Raw genomic sequence first — 17,307 nt, 5'->3', positions numbered from 1 at the left:
CGATTTGATTTTGGGGATGAGAAATGCAAGACAAAAATTATATGGACTTAATGTTGAACTGGGTCTTCTTGGCCCAACAAGATTTCAAGGTTAATTAATCGAAAGAACTAAACCTAAAGTAAAATAATAATCAATCCATCCTATATTTTATTAACGCTTCGAATGAAATGGACGGACGGACATCTTTGAAGGAAGAATCTGAGCACTTGGAAGGACCCAATTTGAAATCCATGGTTTGACTTGGGTAATCCCTTTTTCTTTGGGAAACACTACCCGTTTCTTAATCGAGTCCACTAGAGTAAAGTGTAATCGTGTCAACCATTACACTAAAGAGATGGCACCGCAAAATTACTCGGATAACCAAAGTGCGGAATCGCCATCGCCGCTGCTGCTTCCACTGAACCCGGTCAACGTTGACGTCGTCAACCGTGTATCGCATGCATGCCCCCATCCCATCGTGCCATGCGGTGAGCACACCATCACGACGTGGAAGACCCGAATATAATACTCGCACCACATCGCGCCACGTCACCCAGCATGATTTCCCGCTCTCTCTTCCCTCCCGTACACAAATATCTCCTCCTCGTATTATCTCTGTTTTATTTCCTCGGATCACAAGAGACGAGCCTGTCGATGCATCGTCTGCATGTCACATACAGGTGGCGTCCACTCAACATATGTTATTATTGTGAATATTAGACTCTAAGATATATGTTATTCTTCCATTATTATTATTTTTTGTCTATATAGACGTATATATGAAATATATAATAATAATTCTTTTTACGTGGTTTATTTTCCTGTGAACCGTTACTGCGTTTTAGTTGTCGTGCGGATAGAGAAGGAGTGGGACCCACCACCACGATGGGGAAAACACGGCGCACCCACTACCGCCCAATTGCGGAAAGCGCCGCCGCCTCTCATCCCTCCGTCGTCCACTTGTCCACTTTGCAACGCCACGACGTCGTCTCCCCGCGACTCATCAACGCCGTCGGATCTCCGCCGTGTGGCATCAGACGGTCGTCGGCCAGTTGGGTCACGCCGAGGAAATCGTCGGATAACGATGCGTCGGCCGCTCGCGTGGCGGGGAAGCGCATGTGGGGGCGAGACACATGCATGGGTTTCACGAGGCCATGGAATGCCAAGCATCATCATACATCGTCACCACATCGGGGGCACGCAAAATATCAACGCCACGTCGGACGTGATGGGCGAAGCGCAGCCTCCAAACTGCGTTCCGCGGATCGCCAAAGAATCTTTTACTGCCCGCCCTCTCGCCCTCCCCCACCTCGACCCTGTAATAAAAGAATATTATATAACATTATTATAAATAAATAAAAGAAAAAAAAACCTCTTACGCTGTTAAAACAATCCTTTTCCCCCTCTCCTCCCTTCCCCTTTTTAACTTCACATCGTCTTCCCCAAAACGGACGCCAACCAACTTCAAGAAACAAAGAGAGATCGAGCGAGAGCGAGAGCGCTTTGAACCCTAGCGTTAGATCGAAGAACCCGTCGAGGTATGTTTCGTTTCTCTCCATTTCGTTTCTCTTATTTTCGGTATTACCGTGTATTTCTTGAATTTATCGGGGTTTTTATTTGTATTTCTCGTGCGGTTCTTTTCTTGTATTTATTTGTATTTCTCGTGCGGTTCTTGTTTGTTCTTGCATTTATTTGGCCTCTTTTTTTTTTTTTGGTGTGGATGACTTCTTTTTGTCTTGTTCTTGGTGTGTTTCTTGTGCGGAGATTCGGAGGTCGATGTGCTTTGAAATCGGTTGAGTTGTTTGTTGGGATTTTTAGGGGGATTAGATCCCATGCCCGCGGGTTGAAGTTCGATGATTCGCTTGACGAGTTTGCTCTCGAGCTGAGCTAGCCGTCGCATCTTGGTTTGAGAGTTGGGAATCGGTTGTGGATATAAGGTCGATGCAGAGATCAGGTCTTGTTGGTGGTGGTGGAGAAGTGTGTTGGTGGTTTGGACGCTGTCTCGGTAACGAATGATCAGCTTCTTGATCGGAGAAAAGAAAGCTTCAAAGATTGTTTTGGTTCTTGGGTTTGTCTGATCCCTGCGAGGAAGGAAACAGAACAGGGTTTTGGTTTATAATGTCCATCTCGAATGAGAAGTGGATTGATGGGCTCCAGTTCTCGTCGCTCTTCTGGCCACCACCTCAAGATGAGAACCAAAGACAGGTACGATACAAACAACTTCTTGGTTCGTCCTAGCTCCTGGCTTGCTGTATCTCATCATCACATAATTTCTCTCATGTTTTTGTCTAGTTCTAAATGATAATCTGACGAGCTTGGATTATTCTTATGTGATGCATTATGCATATATTCAATATGGTTTGAACTTTGTTCAATAAACAACATGGCTAATTCATTTAAGTTTTAGATTATGGAAAGTTTTAAAATTTCCACATTGTATAATTTGATATGATTTGACCAATATATAACATGTCCTTCTGATTGATCATTTACATTTCAGAGTACCAAATCTATCCTCGAGTTTTTTATTGGGATGGAAACTTACTCTATAATAATATGTTCTAAAGAAAGGACATGTGACATCTGTATGCACAATTTATGTATGTAAACGTGAAGACCGTGTAAAAGAGCTCCTTAACAAAGGGAGCATCAAACAATTAATGAATGAATGATGGAGAATTAATAATAATATTATGTTAAAATAGAATAGTAAATTAGATCCTCTTAAGGGGGTTTGGCATCTGTATGCACAATTTACATATGTAAACATGAACATTATGCAATATTTTCTATACCAATGTAAAATATCTCATTAACATAATTCACTAAAGGGAGTATCAACTTCATGAATGGATGTTGGAGAATTAGTAATAATATGTTCAGAATAAATATCTAAGTTAGGTCCTTTTAAGGGGATGAGATATGCTGATCAATAAAACTTGTCACAACAAGAGTTTGTGAATTATCACTAAGATGGAAGTAGGGAAAGGCAACAAAAAGTAGGATGAAAGTGGTGAAGGTGAATTCTGGGTCACCTGCCCTTGGCACACTTTAGTATGAAATGGTCTTTTGTTAACTGACAGGATTGGATAACCTGAAAACAGGATTCTGTGAGATAACCCTCATGCTTCTATTATTTTATGCTTTAATAGCCAAAGTTTTACTAGTGAATTACTCTAAATATCACAAATGCTGAAACATATCTCACAAGAATACATCTACGTGTGTGTGTGTGTGTGTGTGTGAGAGAGAGAGAGAGAGAGAGAGAGAGAGAGAGAGAGAGAGAGGCTAGTTACTAAAAGAGGGGCAATTCAATGTAATGACTTCTACCAATATGGGATGGCTAATATATACAGCCTTACCTTGGTATGAGCTTTCATTATTAGTTTTTATGCTTAATTGTATCATTATTTTATGAAATATATTAGTTAGCATATTTTTCATGGGGCTACTAATTTGTGCTTTTGAAGTTTAGCCAAGTATTTTTTATTAACAAAAAACATAATAATATATATGTACTATTTTTAACTTTTATTATTGAAATTTAGTTTATATTAAAAAGACTTTAATATAAACTATAAATAAAGATTGAAATTCTCTGAACTTAATTAAGCATATGATTTTTTACAGATTTCAATGACAATAAAAGATTTATGTAGTCGACCTCAAATAGTTGAGACTTACGGTTTTACGGTTATTGTTGTTATTGTAGACCTCTCGATGTGATAATCAAAAGAGGTGAAATAATTAATATTAGCGGTACAAGGAGAGGTAGAGGAAGACCTAAAAGACCTTAATAGAAACCTTAAATAAAGATTTAAGTACTCTGAACCTAACTAAACAAATGATTTTTTTCAGATCTCAATGGTGACAAAAGATCCATGTCGTTGACTTCAAATAGTTAGGACTTACAGCTTTATTGTTGTATTATTGGAATTTGGTGATCTAAGAGGGTATCCATTTCCACATACCCACCATTAATTATCTCTCCTTTCTCCATAATTTGTCAATAGATTACCCAAAACTTAGACCCACCCTTTTGATCTAGTTTAAGAACTGTTATTCATGTGGAGTTTTGATTTTCATCAAGCTAAATTATTTTGAAGTTTTGTTTTAGTGCTGTGGGTTTGTATTCTATCGCCAAGTTTATAGCTGTTCATTATAAGCTTGAACCTATTATTAGGCCCCTTTCATTAGTGTAGTATCACAAAGTAATTTATGTCATATGAAAGCCAGAACTAAGCATATTTGGAGGCATCCTAATATTCTTATTTGGTCAGATATACTTGGAAGTTAGATTAATCTATTCGAGCATTGGTCTTAAGACCAAATAATGTTTCAATTTCATGCTTCAACTTATCTTTAGCCAGATTCTAGAGTTTTTTCAACCATTCTTGCGATCATTAACATGCTATTGACTTTTTCTGAAGGCACAAGTTTTGGCCTATGTTGAATATTTTAGCCAATTCACCACAGAAGAGTTCCCAGAAGATATAACTCAGGTATGAATTTATCATCTCATTCAGGCATGTTAGAAGCATCCATTTTAAATTAGTCTTGATTCTATGTTTGTTTGAACGGAGCAGTGGTTAAAAAGACTTACACTTCTTGTCTCTTGGACTTGTTTATGCAGTTAATCCAAACCCATTATCCGTCTCAAGAAAAGCGCCTTTTGGATGAAGTTCTGGGTATTGGAACCTCACCCCTGCTAATTTTTATAAAACAGCATAATGATTCATGTTATTCTCTTTTGTATTATGACAAGTCGCTGGCTGCTGTTTCTGCTCAATCTACAGCTATATTTATTCTGCATCATCCGGAGCATGGCCATGCAATTGTCCATCCTATTCTTTCACTTATAATTGATGGGACATTGGTGTATGATAGAAATGACCCTCCTTTTAGTTCTTTCATATCCTTAGTCGGCCAAAATTCAGAGGTATGGAACTTTGAGAAAATGGTCCATCTTAAATGTCAAACATATTTCATATTGATATTTCTTTCCAACTCATATGGTGCTACTGAAATTGAAGCTATAAATTCTTGTATCTATTTAACAAATTTCATCAATTAACTTGTTTTACCAATTGGTGACTGCAGAAAGAGTATTCTGAGCAATGGGCTTTAGCTTGTGGGGAAATATTACGTATATTAACTCACTACAATCGGCCAATTTACAAGGTTGAACATCATAACAGTGAAACTGAGCGGAGCAATAGTGGTAACCATGCAACGACAAGTAAGCCTGTGAAACAAGATGGCCACGTTCAAATTCTGCAGGAACATGATAGGAAGCCACTACGACCACTATCTCCCTGGATTACTGACATATTGCTTGCTTCACCATTGGGCATCAGAAGTGATTATTTCAGATGGTGCATAATGAACTTTTCCTTTTCTCAGAACTCTGTTTATTCTCCAGTTATCTGTTAGAAACTTAGAATCGTAGACTTGGTAAATATCAAGGTTACTCATTGTCTTAAGTTGCATTGTTTGCTTGTTATGTAGATCATGTGCTTCAAATATCACTGCAAAGCTTAGAATTTCCTTCAGTTTCTTTCTCTTGCTACTTCTGTATGAGGCATGGTCTTGATATCTAGCATGTTGTCATTTCAAATGATTTTTCTTCAATTTGCCTTACATAAAGCATTCCATGCATTTGACAATTTATATCCATGAATCTTTTTAATTTATTGAGTTTAGGATCTAGGAAGTAGAACTCTTTTTAAATATAGATTATAGATGACAAGAAAGCATGTGAAAATCAATGATTACATCGACCTATCTTGCTGGACAGTTCTACCAGCTATGGTATTAAATCTCCAGGACCAGACCTATATCGGTGCCTGGCTGGACCGATGCAGATCTGGTTCGTACCAGCATACCAACACATGGTACGCTGGTATACGTGGTGTTACTGAGAAGGGGGTTCTGGGAGGAGGAGGATGACTTCATTGGCTGACATGATGAGAGAACTCTCCCTTTTAGAAAAGCAGATTAGGCCAGTGAGAGAGATTCAGTCGGCCTTTTCTGAGGACTTCATGGAAATTTCTGAAAGCACAGATAAACAATGGTAGCTCTGAAATGAAACATGACAAAACTTCTGGCAGACATTGAGGGGGTCTTCATGGATGATATTTCAAAGTTACTAGTTAAAAGCCATTGGAAATTTATCTAGGCTGTGTGCCTTATCTTGACCAAAATACTGATAGCTTTATTTCCTCCAAGGAAAATGGGGGGTCCAGGTTATCAGGTAAATGGATGATCATTGGTATAAACTTTTCCCAACCTAATGTTTGCAACATTATATAAATCAATGTGATTGCTCAGCTATCTGTTCTTTTAAGCTGGAAAAGTTTGTTAGTCATTTGTATATCCAAGCACTTCAGCACTCACAATATGAAAGTTTAACACTTTCATATTGCAAACTAAGCTTTTAACTTTTGTTTCTAGTTCCTGTCTGCTGATCTTTGAACATTTACAATAATATTCACCCCAATATTTTTGTTCTCTTATGTCCCGGATATGGTGGAATAATACACATACATCCTTGTTATGGTTGTTTAACTTATACATAAATTTAATGGTTCCAATATGTGAGAACTCTTGCTTAGATTTTTTGATGCATGCAACTTATGAGAAGTCAATAGATGTGCTTCTAGCCATGTTTTTACAGTGTTACTCATCCTGTGCCACTTTTGCATATAACTTTTTGTTCAGAGCATTAATGATTCCTTATTGACAACTCAAGTTTCTTTCTGCAACAATTGACTATCAGTTCCACTTATACGTTAGGTTAGTTTGTGCCTAAAATATGATCAATGGCTGCATCGAGAGGACTTGTAAATGTACTTCACTAATCTGGATCACCCAGGCGTATCGAGCTTTTATTGCAGTATGCGTGCAGCACTGAAACACAGATGCTTATGCAAAGATTTCTTGGTGGTCACTGATACTTCACGTTTGTGACTGCAGACCATCTGAATTTGTCTTCCAATATATTATCCAGAACTTCTGGAAATTCCCTACCTTTCTGTTTCAGACTTTTTCTGGATATAAACATTGTTTATTTTAGTGCAATACAGGTTCTGTCATCATCCATGGACTTTAGATCATGTCTCAAATACTACTAAATTTTCTCATCACAATCTTACAAATATAAATTGTTTCCCTTGCTACTATATTCATGTCTCCTTCATTATCTCACTCAATTTATCATATCAGTCTTTCTTTTCCAAAATTGAATGAGTTTGGGTAGGTCTCGTGCCAGTCATGAGAGACCTACATTTTATTAGTCTTTGGATATTATGATTGAAGTTAATATGTTCAATTAACTCGTTACTCATATGTACTCTGAACCATCTAACTAATGAATTAGGGCCTTGCATTTCCTTTGTGGTAATCATAGCCTTCCTAGACTAGTGGGTTCTTCTTTTACCCCCCCTTCAAAAAATGAATATTGTAATCTGACTCATTGTTTGTGTTTGATCAATATCGAGGAGAACGGCAATCTAATTTATGCTTGCAAATCTCTATTTATTTCTTCTGCTATGATGACAAAAATATGCATTGTCCTCATCATTCAAATAACATCACCAATGAATTAAGTTTTATGCTTGCAAATCATTTACATGATTGCTTGGATACTGTATACTCATTTAAGATTTACAATCTATTTTCTAAATTAGGTGTGGTGGGGTCATGGGAAAATATGCGGCTGGTGGTGAACTAAAGCCTCCAACAACTGGTTAGTAAAAGTTACTCATGCATACTTCATTATATTTAGATATCATTTTTAACTACATTTTCAAATTCATTTACTTATTTTATATTTTTATAATATATTTCTTAGTGTTGTCTTCTTTTTGCTTTGGCAAACTAGAAATTTAATCTTCTAGAGCTACATGTGTGCTGCTTTTGTGAATGAGAATTCAGGATCATCATTTTAAGATTGTAATGACCTTTGCCCGAAACTCCATGGAACCCAAGGAGCGTTCATAAATTTAAGGTGTATGATGTGTATATATATTATCCATCTGGTGAAACCTAGTGTAAACATATCCATTCACAATGGATGTGACACCTGTGCCTGCATACTGTTGAAATCCTCCTGTTCTACAGGTGTTTCGGTTTGTTCTGGGGGACTTCCCTGACATTAGCAGCGCAGAGGGATATTGATCCTTTCTTTGGCATAAGGAATTCAAGACTCCATCCTTATTGGATTCATGGATTGATTGTGATCACTTTACTATGATCATCAATTTGGAGATCTATCTTCCTTTTTAAGGTTCATTTCAATATGAATTCCAATTTAATGTTCATTGAGAGTCGTTCTCCGCAATCCCTGATACATAAATCCACTTGATCACTAGGATCTTTCACATTTGATGTGGGAAGTACCATGGATCATCATATCGTCCATAATGTTATGCTCTATCAATTCATTGGATCGAAGGTAGTAATAACGTCAATAACATAATTTCATCATGCCCTTGTCACCTGGTGTTGTTTCCTAAGGTAGTTGTACTTTGATAAAATAATTGTGTCATGCCCTTACTGGGACATGATCAAATACAAGGCTATAAGAAACAAACTAAATATAAAATAATAATTTTCAAAGTTGACCTAGAAGAAAACCAACTTAATGAGCCCAAATATCAAAAGCACATTCTATAAGCAACATAGAAGTTAAACCAGATTTATATTTAAAGCAAATAGGCAACTGTGCCATAACTTGTCTCTTTCTTAAATTTGACCATATTGGTCTCAGATCAACCTGGGTCTACTCTGGCCTAAAACCATCTTGGTCAAGCCTTACAAAGGCTAAATTGATCCTGTTGGGCCCATTCGAGCATTGTAAATCCCTGAACAGTGAATATTGATTTTGTTTTGGGGTGGTTTATTTCTGGCGATGATTTGGAAGGTTTGCGTAAGAATTTTGAAGCCTAAGAAAAAATCCTCAACTCAATAAATGTGGAAAACACTTTTCTGGCTAGCTATTTTGATTTTCAGACTTATTTTTGTAATTAATTTTGTAGTGATTTACCTGAAATTTATACTCCTGGATATAGTCTAGTTTATTTGAGTTACTTCGTCGTTAGCCCAAGACAATTGCTTGAGTCTATTATCTTGTTTGATGTTTTCTTTTTCCACCTCAGTTTTTCTTTGTTTAATCTCTTAGTTATTAATTGAAGGTCCTCTGCCTCAAAGCAGAAATGCCCTTGTTAGGAGGGTAGCAGTCCAAGCCAAGGTTGGTATTAGTTTCAGACCAATATTTCAAACCATGATTACCTACAAATTCTCTGATAGATGAAGTTTTCTTTTCAAAAACTGCATGTTGGCACCAAAGCACCTTAACAATTAAAATATGCCGAATATGAAGCTCCCAAGTTAGTTTTGAAAGGGAAAACATATATGTAATATCTTTCTGATATTTGTTTTCAAGTTTCATCCAATTTATTGTGAATTGGTTTCTACAGAAAGTAATGGACCACACTTCTTCATATGCTTGGTGTAGTTGTGGAAAATCCTAGTTCCACAGAAACGGAGCACTTTGTTTTCTTGTGCCAGGGCGTCTGTGCCTTTGTCCTGTTAGAAGCATTTTGGTCTTTTCATTCTTATTTTAAATATGTTTGGAAGTTGAGTTTCTGAAAACAAAGATTGATCAGTTTCATTCAGCTAAAAAAACGTTTTGTCCAAAACATGTTTAGAAACTTAAGCTCATACTGTTAAGCATCTACTGTTATTTTTTATTTCTTCTATGTTACTACAGAAGCCATCACCCTCTTCTTTTCAGTTGATTAGTCCATGAACTGTGTTTTTTTTTTTTGTTCATTTGGTCTACTTTTGTGTTGGTTTTAAGACTTAGTAATTACCAGTAAGCATTTTCACCTTGGTAGCTTGTAGTCGTGGATCTGGAAAACATCCTCAACTTATGCCATCAACTCCTCGATGGGCTGTTGCCAATGGAGCTGGAGTTATTTTAAGTGTTTGTGATGAGGAGGTAGCCCGTTATGAAACTGCAAATTTGACAGCAGCAGCTGTCCCTGCACTCCTGCTTCCTCCTCCTACAACTCCCTTGGATGAGCATCTTGTTGCTGGGCTGCCTCCTCTAGAGCCTTATGCTCGTTTGTTTCATAGGTGGATATCTTTAACTTAAACAACTTTCACATTCAAATCCTTGGATACAGTGCTTGTAAAGAACTTTCACATTTAATTCAGGTACTATGCAATTGCTACACCAAGCGCGACACAACGGCTTCTTCTTGGACTTCTTGAAGCACCTCCATCATGGGCACCAGATGCGCTTGATGCTGCAGTGCAACTAGTTGAACTCCTTAGAGCAGCCGAGGAGTATGCATCTGGCATGAGGGTATGCATAGTCATAAAGATAAAACTTCTTTTATTGATATGTTTTTCTGTTTCTATTGTGCATCCTGTTCCATCAAGTATCCTGCTACCCCATCACCACTAATGTGTAATAATATATTCCTCTTCAAGTTATGCATATTACACCTGAGCCATTTTGGATTTTCCACTGTAGTGTATCGAAGTTAGCTTTTACTACTCTTAGGTTCTCAGATTTTGGATTTTTTTCCATAAAAGCAAAAAAAAACAAAAACAAAATCTTAATATTGGATTTCAATATTGTTTGCAGCACTTAAATTTAGCTTGTGACTTACTTAATATTATTTTACTGTTATTTGTAAGTGACAGCATGATTAAGTGCAAATGTATTTTTAATATCATGAATGTTGGTAATGGTGAAATTAATGGCACAAGAATATGTACCTGAATGTCTGTGTATTTACGGCTTATCTTTCTTGCTAAATTGCACTTCCTTGAGCAATAAACAGCAGAAGCTTTCAAGGTCTTTAAGAGAGGCAATTGCTTAGTGTTCCATTAATGGTCATCGAATGCATGTGAAACTTCCCGTGTGTAACTGGGCACCAATCTGTTGACCTTTTCCTTATTTGTCCACAGACCTTCATGATACTAAGGTTAGATTAAATGAAGGTTTAAAATACAGCCTGTATTGGTAGACATTAACTGGTATTTATTATTCTGAGAACCAATCAGGCCATAGACTGGGCAATATTGCTCAACTGTACCACCTGGTAAGCTTACTGTAATGAGCTTATCAGGTAGTAAACAGCCTAGTACCAAACCATACCAAGTGAAAAGCTTACCATCCGATAGGTATAACCTTCTTTTATGTTTAACAGCTCAGTCACAATTGTCTTTTTTTTTTTTCCTCTTTTTTTCTTTCTTTCTCTTTCTCTTACGTGCTCTCTCTTTTTTTCTCTCTTTCTCTCACGTGCTCTCTTTTTCATAGTCTTTACACCTCTTCCACTTGCCCGTCTTCTCTGTCTCATCACTGCTGCCTCCCCTTCTGCCCCACCACACCGTTGCTATTTCTTCCTTGTCTGGCTCATTGTCTCCAACATCAATTCTCTCCTTTTCTCACCTGTCCTATCTCTCTTGCCCTCTTTCTCTCCTTTTCTTCCCTGTCCTATCTCTCTTGCCCTCTAATCTGAGCAGAGTCGAGTGTTGCTGCCAATGTTAAGCACTTAGTGTAGCATCCCCAACTTTGAAACTGTCTTGTATGTTTGAACCTTTATGAAAAATCTACATTGGCACTTGCTAAGATGAATGTTTTCCAAATGATGAATTTTCAACTATTTTTGACAATGTTGAATAAGATACGTCACCACTTGCAAAGATGAGCATTTTCATCAAATTTGGATTCTAATACTAGAAAAATTGGGGGAAAAAAAAGGAAGAACTAAACTTCAAATAACTTTAAACTCAAAAAGGACCCTATCTAACCCAATCTAACCCCACGCAACCCAAGATTTCATAAAAAAAGTTATTAATATCAAGGATTAAAACACATGCAAAAAAATAAAATTCATTACTTGATTCATCCTGGCTAGAAGAGGTGAGTCAAGGAGAGGTAGAGGAAGACCCAAGAAAACTTTGATAGGAGCAATGATGCTGGGATGACCCTTAATTTGTTACTGATGTTGCCCTCAAAGTTTAATGGCGGGAAATATGCATGCAGTATGGTCCATTGAACTGGGGTTTCATAGTTTGTTTTGGTAGTAATAGTCTTATCATGGCTTAACCTAAATCTAAGTAACCTTGTCTTGTATCATTTATAATCTGGCTTCATGATATGCTGCAATGATTTTAGTATACAAATCTCAACTAGAATTTTGACAGAATTTGTACCTATTCAAGCTTCTTTCATAAATGTATTTTGCTTTCTTTTTGGCATCTTTGCTGATTTGTAGTATATTGTTTCATGGAGCTAAGGTCCAAAATATAGGAAAAAAAAATGTTTCCATGATTCTACCACCTGGCCAATCCTGTTCCACATTTAAATAGTTATTGCAGTGATTTCTTGTCTTGTCCCCTTGTAGCTTCCAAGAAACTGGATGCATTTGCATTTCCTACGTGCAATTGGCATTGCAATGTCCATGAGAGCTGGTGTTGCTGCAGATGCTGCAGCTGCTTTACTCTTCCGCATACTTTCTCAACCTACACTGCTTTTTCCTCCTCTATGGCATGCTGAAGGAGTTGCTGTCCATCATGAACCTCTTGGTGGATGTATATCATCATATAAGAAACAGGTAATTCAAGATAGCATGATTCACTTTGTCCACATATTCAAAATTTTCACTGTTTAATGGCTTTGCATGTTTATGATATTATTCTGTGATCTGTCTGGTTTGAAAATTTTCTTTTAGTTTGCTAGTTTAAGTTGTCTTTTTATCATTATTGTATGTTGTTACTGACAATAAATTTGACTAGCTCGAGGCTCCTGCTTCAGAAGCTTCTATTGAAGCAACAGCTCAGGGAATTGCAACAATGTTATGTGCCCATGGTCCTGATGTTGAATGGAGAATGTGTACCATTTGGGAAGCTGCATATGGTTTGCTTCCTCTGAGTTCCTCAGCTGTTGACTTGCCTGAAATAGTAGTTGCAGCCCCATTGCAGCCTCCTCCCTTGTCTTGGAATTTGTATTTGCCACTTTTAAAAGTCTTGGAGTATCTCCCTCGAGGAAGCCCATCTGAAGCATGCCTTGTAAGGATATTTGTTGCTACTGTTGAAGCTATACTCAGAAGAACTTTTCCTTCAAAACACTCCACTGAGCAATCAAGAAAACCAAGAACTCATGGAAGCATGTGGTCTACCACTAAGAACCTTGCTATCGCGGAGCTTCATACTATGATTCACTCGCTGTTTCTGGATTCTTGTGCAACAATTGACCTTGCATCCCGCTTGTTGTTTGTCGTGCTAACTGTTTGCGTCAGTCATGAAGCTTTGCCAAATGGGAGTAAAAGGGCAACAGATTGTGGTAGTTATTCTGCAGAGGAAATCATCGAGGTGCCGCAAATTGTTAATGGAAAAACTGCTAACAGAAACAAAAATCGGAAGAAACAAGGACCTGTAGCAACATTTGATTCTTATGTTCTGGCAGCCATATGTGCATTGGCATGTGAACTTCAGTTGTTCCCAATGATTTCAAAAAATGGTATGCACTCAAATTCTAAGGATTCTGCAAACAGTATCAAGGCTGCAAAAACTACTAGAGTTGCTCATGAGTTACACAATAGTATTAAGTCTGCTGTCTGTCACACTAGCCGAATTCTTGGAATTCTGGAAGCTCTATTCTCATTGAAACCATCCTCTATTGGTACTTTATGGAGCTACAGTTCAGATGAGATAGTCGCTGCTGCTATGGTTGCTGCACATGTTTCTGAGTTGTTTGGAAGATCAAAGGCTTGCATGAATGCTCTCTCTGTTATGATGCATTGTAAGTGGGACGTGGAGATTTCGACTAGGGCATCTTCACTTTATAATCTTATTGACATACATGGCAAAATTGTTGCCTCCATAGTTCACAAGGCTGAACCTATTGAAGCACAATTGGCACATGCACAGGTACGAAGGGATGATCCAGCATGTTCCGGTGGTAGAATATCAGTTATTGCAAGCAGTAGCATCTTTGAACCAGAGGATATTCCATGCTCAGAATCTAGCAATAGTTTGTCAAGAATACTTGTAAAGACTGACAGAGGAATCTTATCTACTGGCACTATTGTAGAGACATCAGGGAAAGGTATTTCAAGTTTGCCGGTTGATGCTTCAGATTTAGCAAATTTTTTAATGACAGACCGATACATTGGCTACAATTGTGGTGCACAAGCTCTTCTAAGATCTGTGTTCGCAGAGAAACAGGAATTATGTTTCTCTGTTGTTTCATTGCTGTGGCATAAACTGATTGCAGCTCCAGAAACAAAAATGAGTGCAGAAAGTACATCTGCTCACCAGGGTTGGAGACAGGTATGCTCTGAATTGTTCTTTTTATCTTCACTCATGATTACTTTAGTTATTTCTGTTGGATCTGTCATAGATTTTCTTGTACCTATTGCAATTTAGATGTGCTTTAGAAGCTTTTCCATTAGAATAAATATCTTATATTTTAATTCATCTATAGTATTAACTTGATATAGCTGCCTTTTAATGTCTACCTATATTCAAGCATATAACTATATACATATAAAGAACCCCTACCTCAATTTTATTTAGTTAATAGGTAGATTAGAGTAGGGACTTAAATCTTAGACTGGTAGCAATTTTAGTAACTATCGAATTATTATTCTGCTATGATATCCCTAGCTGGAATTGTCTAAAGCGTGCGACACCCAAATATCACGAAATAGTGGCGAAGGCATTGGTGGCAGAAGCATCACAAGAAGAGGGCTCGCAAGTTTTTATTTTAGTATTTTTTTTCTTTTTTAATGCCGAGTTGGATGGGCCCCATCGATATTTTTTTTAAAAAAATTCTGAGTTGAGTTGGACTATCCGAAATGGAGGTGGTCCATGTACCAATCATGGGTGGTACATAGTCTTTCGCACTACCCTCACTAATTGAAGCCCCATCCAACTTTGTGCTTCCTAAGATATTTCACACCGCTAGGCCATCAACCAAAAACACAGTAATGGCACGAGAAAATGGGTTTGTTTTGGCCTACATAATAAATAGGCTACTACATACTTCATACATTCTGCTTACGTCAAAAACAAACCAAAAACATGGAAAAACACATTCGCATTGCAAACAAGGATAGTTGTCATTGCTTGATGCTATGGCTGCGGTATTGTAGAGCTACCAAAACACTTTGTTTCATTTGCCCTACTGTATTCCTTTGAAATCCTCGTCGAAGCTTTCTCATATAATGCAAGTTGATCATAGTCAGTCATAATGTGCTTCTAGCTTTGATTGTTGAGTCATTAAATTCAATTCATGCAATTTGCGTTCTTTAAATCTGTTGATAAGTTTATAGCATTGAAACACTTCTCATTCTTCCAATTTGTCGGTCAATAAGAGAAAAACCTTTACATTTGCATTCAAGCCACTTAGATGTATCACATGCAAGAGCTTGATTATTGTTTGTTGGGACTTTGCCAGTGTCATATCATTGAACTAGAAGAGTTTTGTGACCTTCTCTTGTGAAGTTTTTGTTTTTGACTTGCATCTTTGTTTTCTTGACCATCTCCTCCAAGTAGGAACAAGCTATCTCCTACTTCTAATGTAACTCCATAATAGGATAGTGCATAAATGTACTACCTTCGACATGGTTGATCACCTGAAGGTGAAGAGTTGATGGTTGCTAATGTTTAAGTGTTTCAAAGGGGCATCTCAATTGATGCAGTGCTCCTTCACAGCGTTTACGAGAGTGGGTAACTGTGGTTGGCTTCATTTTCATACTCCTCGAGTTGTTCTCCTTGCTACAAGCCAATCACCTACTCTTTACCACCGCATTTCTAGAGCACAAAAAGTGTTACTCGGAACTGAGTTGAGTTTCGCTCTTATAGAATATTAATTTGCTAGCTTTGGTCATGCATGCTAGTTTCGCTCCATCCTTTGTTATTCTTGTCCTCCTATTTGACACCTTCATGATCACCTATTTTGATCTGCACATCCGATATCTTAGAGAATATATATGTATATGTATATACATATACATATACGCATACATACATATACATATACATATACATATAAATAAATACATATACATATACATATAAATAAATACATATACATATACCTGTTGACTAGCTCTTTTCATGCTTATTGGTTGTCAAACAATCCAGTTGTTTTTCAGAACATAAGACAGACTAATCAATTTTGCCTTTGTGCTAGGTCGTGGATGCAATTTGCAATGTTGTTTCAGCATCACCAACAAAAGCATCCACAGCCATTGTTCTACAGGTGCAGAATTCTTTTAGTTTCAATATTCAGTGAATAAGATGCATAATTTAAGTATATTTCCAATGCTCCCATTTTTTTTTTCCAATCACTTTAGGGAACCATTTGATTTTTGGACAGGCCGAAAAGGATTTGCAACCCTGGATTGCAAGGGATGACGAACAAGGACAGAGAATGTGGAGAATCAACCATAGAATAGTCAAATTGATCGTGGAACTTATGAGAAACCATGAAAGCCCCGAAGCATTGATTATCTTGGCAAGTGCTTCAGATCTTTTACTCAGTGCCACAGATGGAATGCTTGTCGATGGCGAAGCATGCACCCTGCCTCAGTTGGAGGTCAGTTGCTTTAATTTCGAAATGTTGACATCTGTTATTGCTTAGAATAGTTAGTCTTGAACTGCATTTAAGAATGTCTCCCCATGCGCAGCTCTTAGAAGTGACAGCTAAAGCAGTTCAACTTGTCCTACACTGGGGGGGACCGGGTCTTGCAGTTGTAGACGGCCTCTCAAATCTGCTGAAGGTAAACAGTTTCTCACCCGATCCCCTCGTTCCTTTTATCTATCTATTCAACCGTCAGCTGCATAACAGTTTGCAGCGTCAGAGCTTTGACAAACAAGAAACTTTTTGCAGTGTCGTTTATCAGCAACGATCCGCTGTCTTTCTCATCCAAGTGCGCTTGTTCGTGCTCTCAGCAAATCGGTTCTTCGTGACATACTGCATCACGGTAGTAGTTTAAATGTGGATAATTCATCTTACCAGCGCTTAAATCTGGGCAGCATCAACTGGCGATCAGACATAGACAAATGCATACAATGGGAAGCCCAAAGCAGGATTGCGACTGGTTTAACGCTTGCCTACCTGAGTGCCGCTGCCAAGGAACTGGGCTGCCCCATCGACTCCTAACACTTGCTGATCGCTGAATCATGGGAGGCCACTTTGGCTCTCTGTTTGATATTTTACTTGGTCAAATAACTCGTTGATGCATTAACCTTATGGAAACAAACAAGTCCCATTTTGTTTGCTTGTCGATGAGTATTCTG

General features: G+C 37.7%; 1 protein-coding gene across 1 annotated transcript; it reads left to right on the top strand.

The window, feature by feature from the left end:
* The first annotated feature begins 1,359 nt into the window (after window positions 1-1,359).
* LOC103969371 (protein GIGANTEA) lies at window positions 1,360-17,290 on the top strand. The gene is made up of 15 exons (XM_009382875.3): window positions 1,360-1,517; window positions 1,798-2,184; window positions 4,410-4,481; window positions 4,613-4,667; window positions 4,776-4,918; window positions 5,080-5,354; window positions 7,668-7,726; window positions 9,879-10,119; window positions 10,201-10,351; window positions 12,405-12,614; window positions 12,796-14,331; window positions 16,199-16,267; window positions 16,385-16,603; window positions 16,695-16,787; window positions 16,898-17,290. Exons 2-15 carry the CDS (start codon window positions 2,098-2,100, stop codon window positions 17,168-17,170), a joined length of 3,483 nt encoding a protein of 1,160 aa, XP_009381150.2. The 5' UTR covers window positions 1,360-1,517; window positions 1,798-2,097; the 3' UTR covers window positions 17,171-17,290.
* The last annotated feature ends 17 nt before the right edge of the window (window positions 17,291-17,307 follow it).

The sequence above is a fragment of the Musa acuminata genome, chromosome BXJ1-10 (genome assembly GCF_036884655.1).
Source record: "Musa acuminata AAA Group cultivar baxijiao chromosome BXJ1-10, Cavendish_Baxijiao_AAA, whole genome shotgun sequence".
Lineage (NCBI taxonomy): Eukaryota > Viridiplantae > Streptophyta > Magnoliopsida > Zingiberales > Musaceae > Musa > Musa acuminata.
This window is presented reverse-complemented; position numbering and strand designations above follow the sequence as displayed.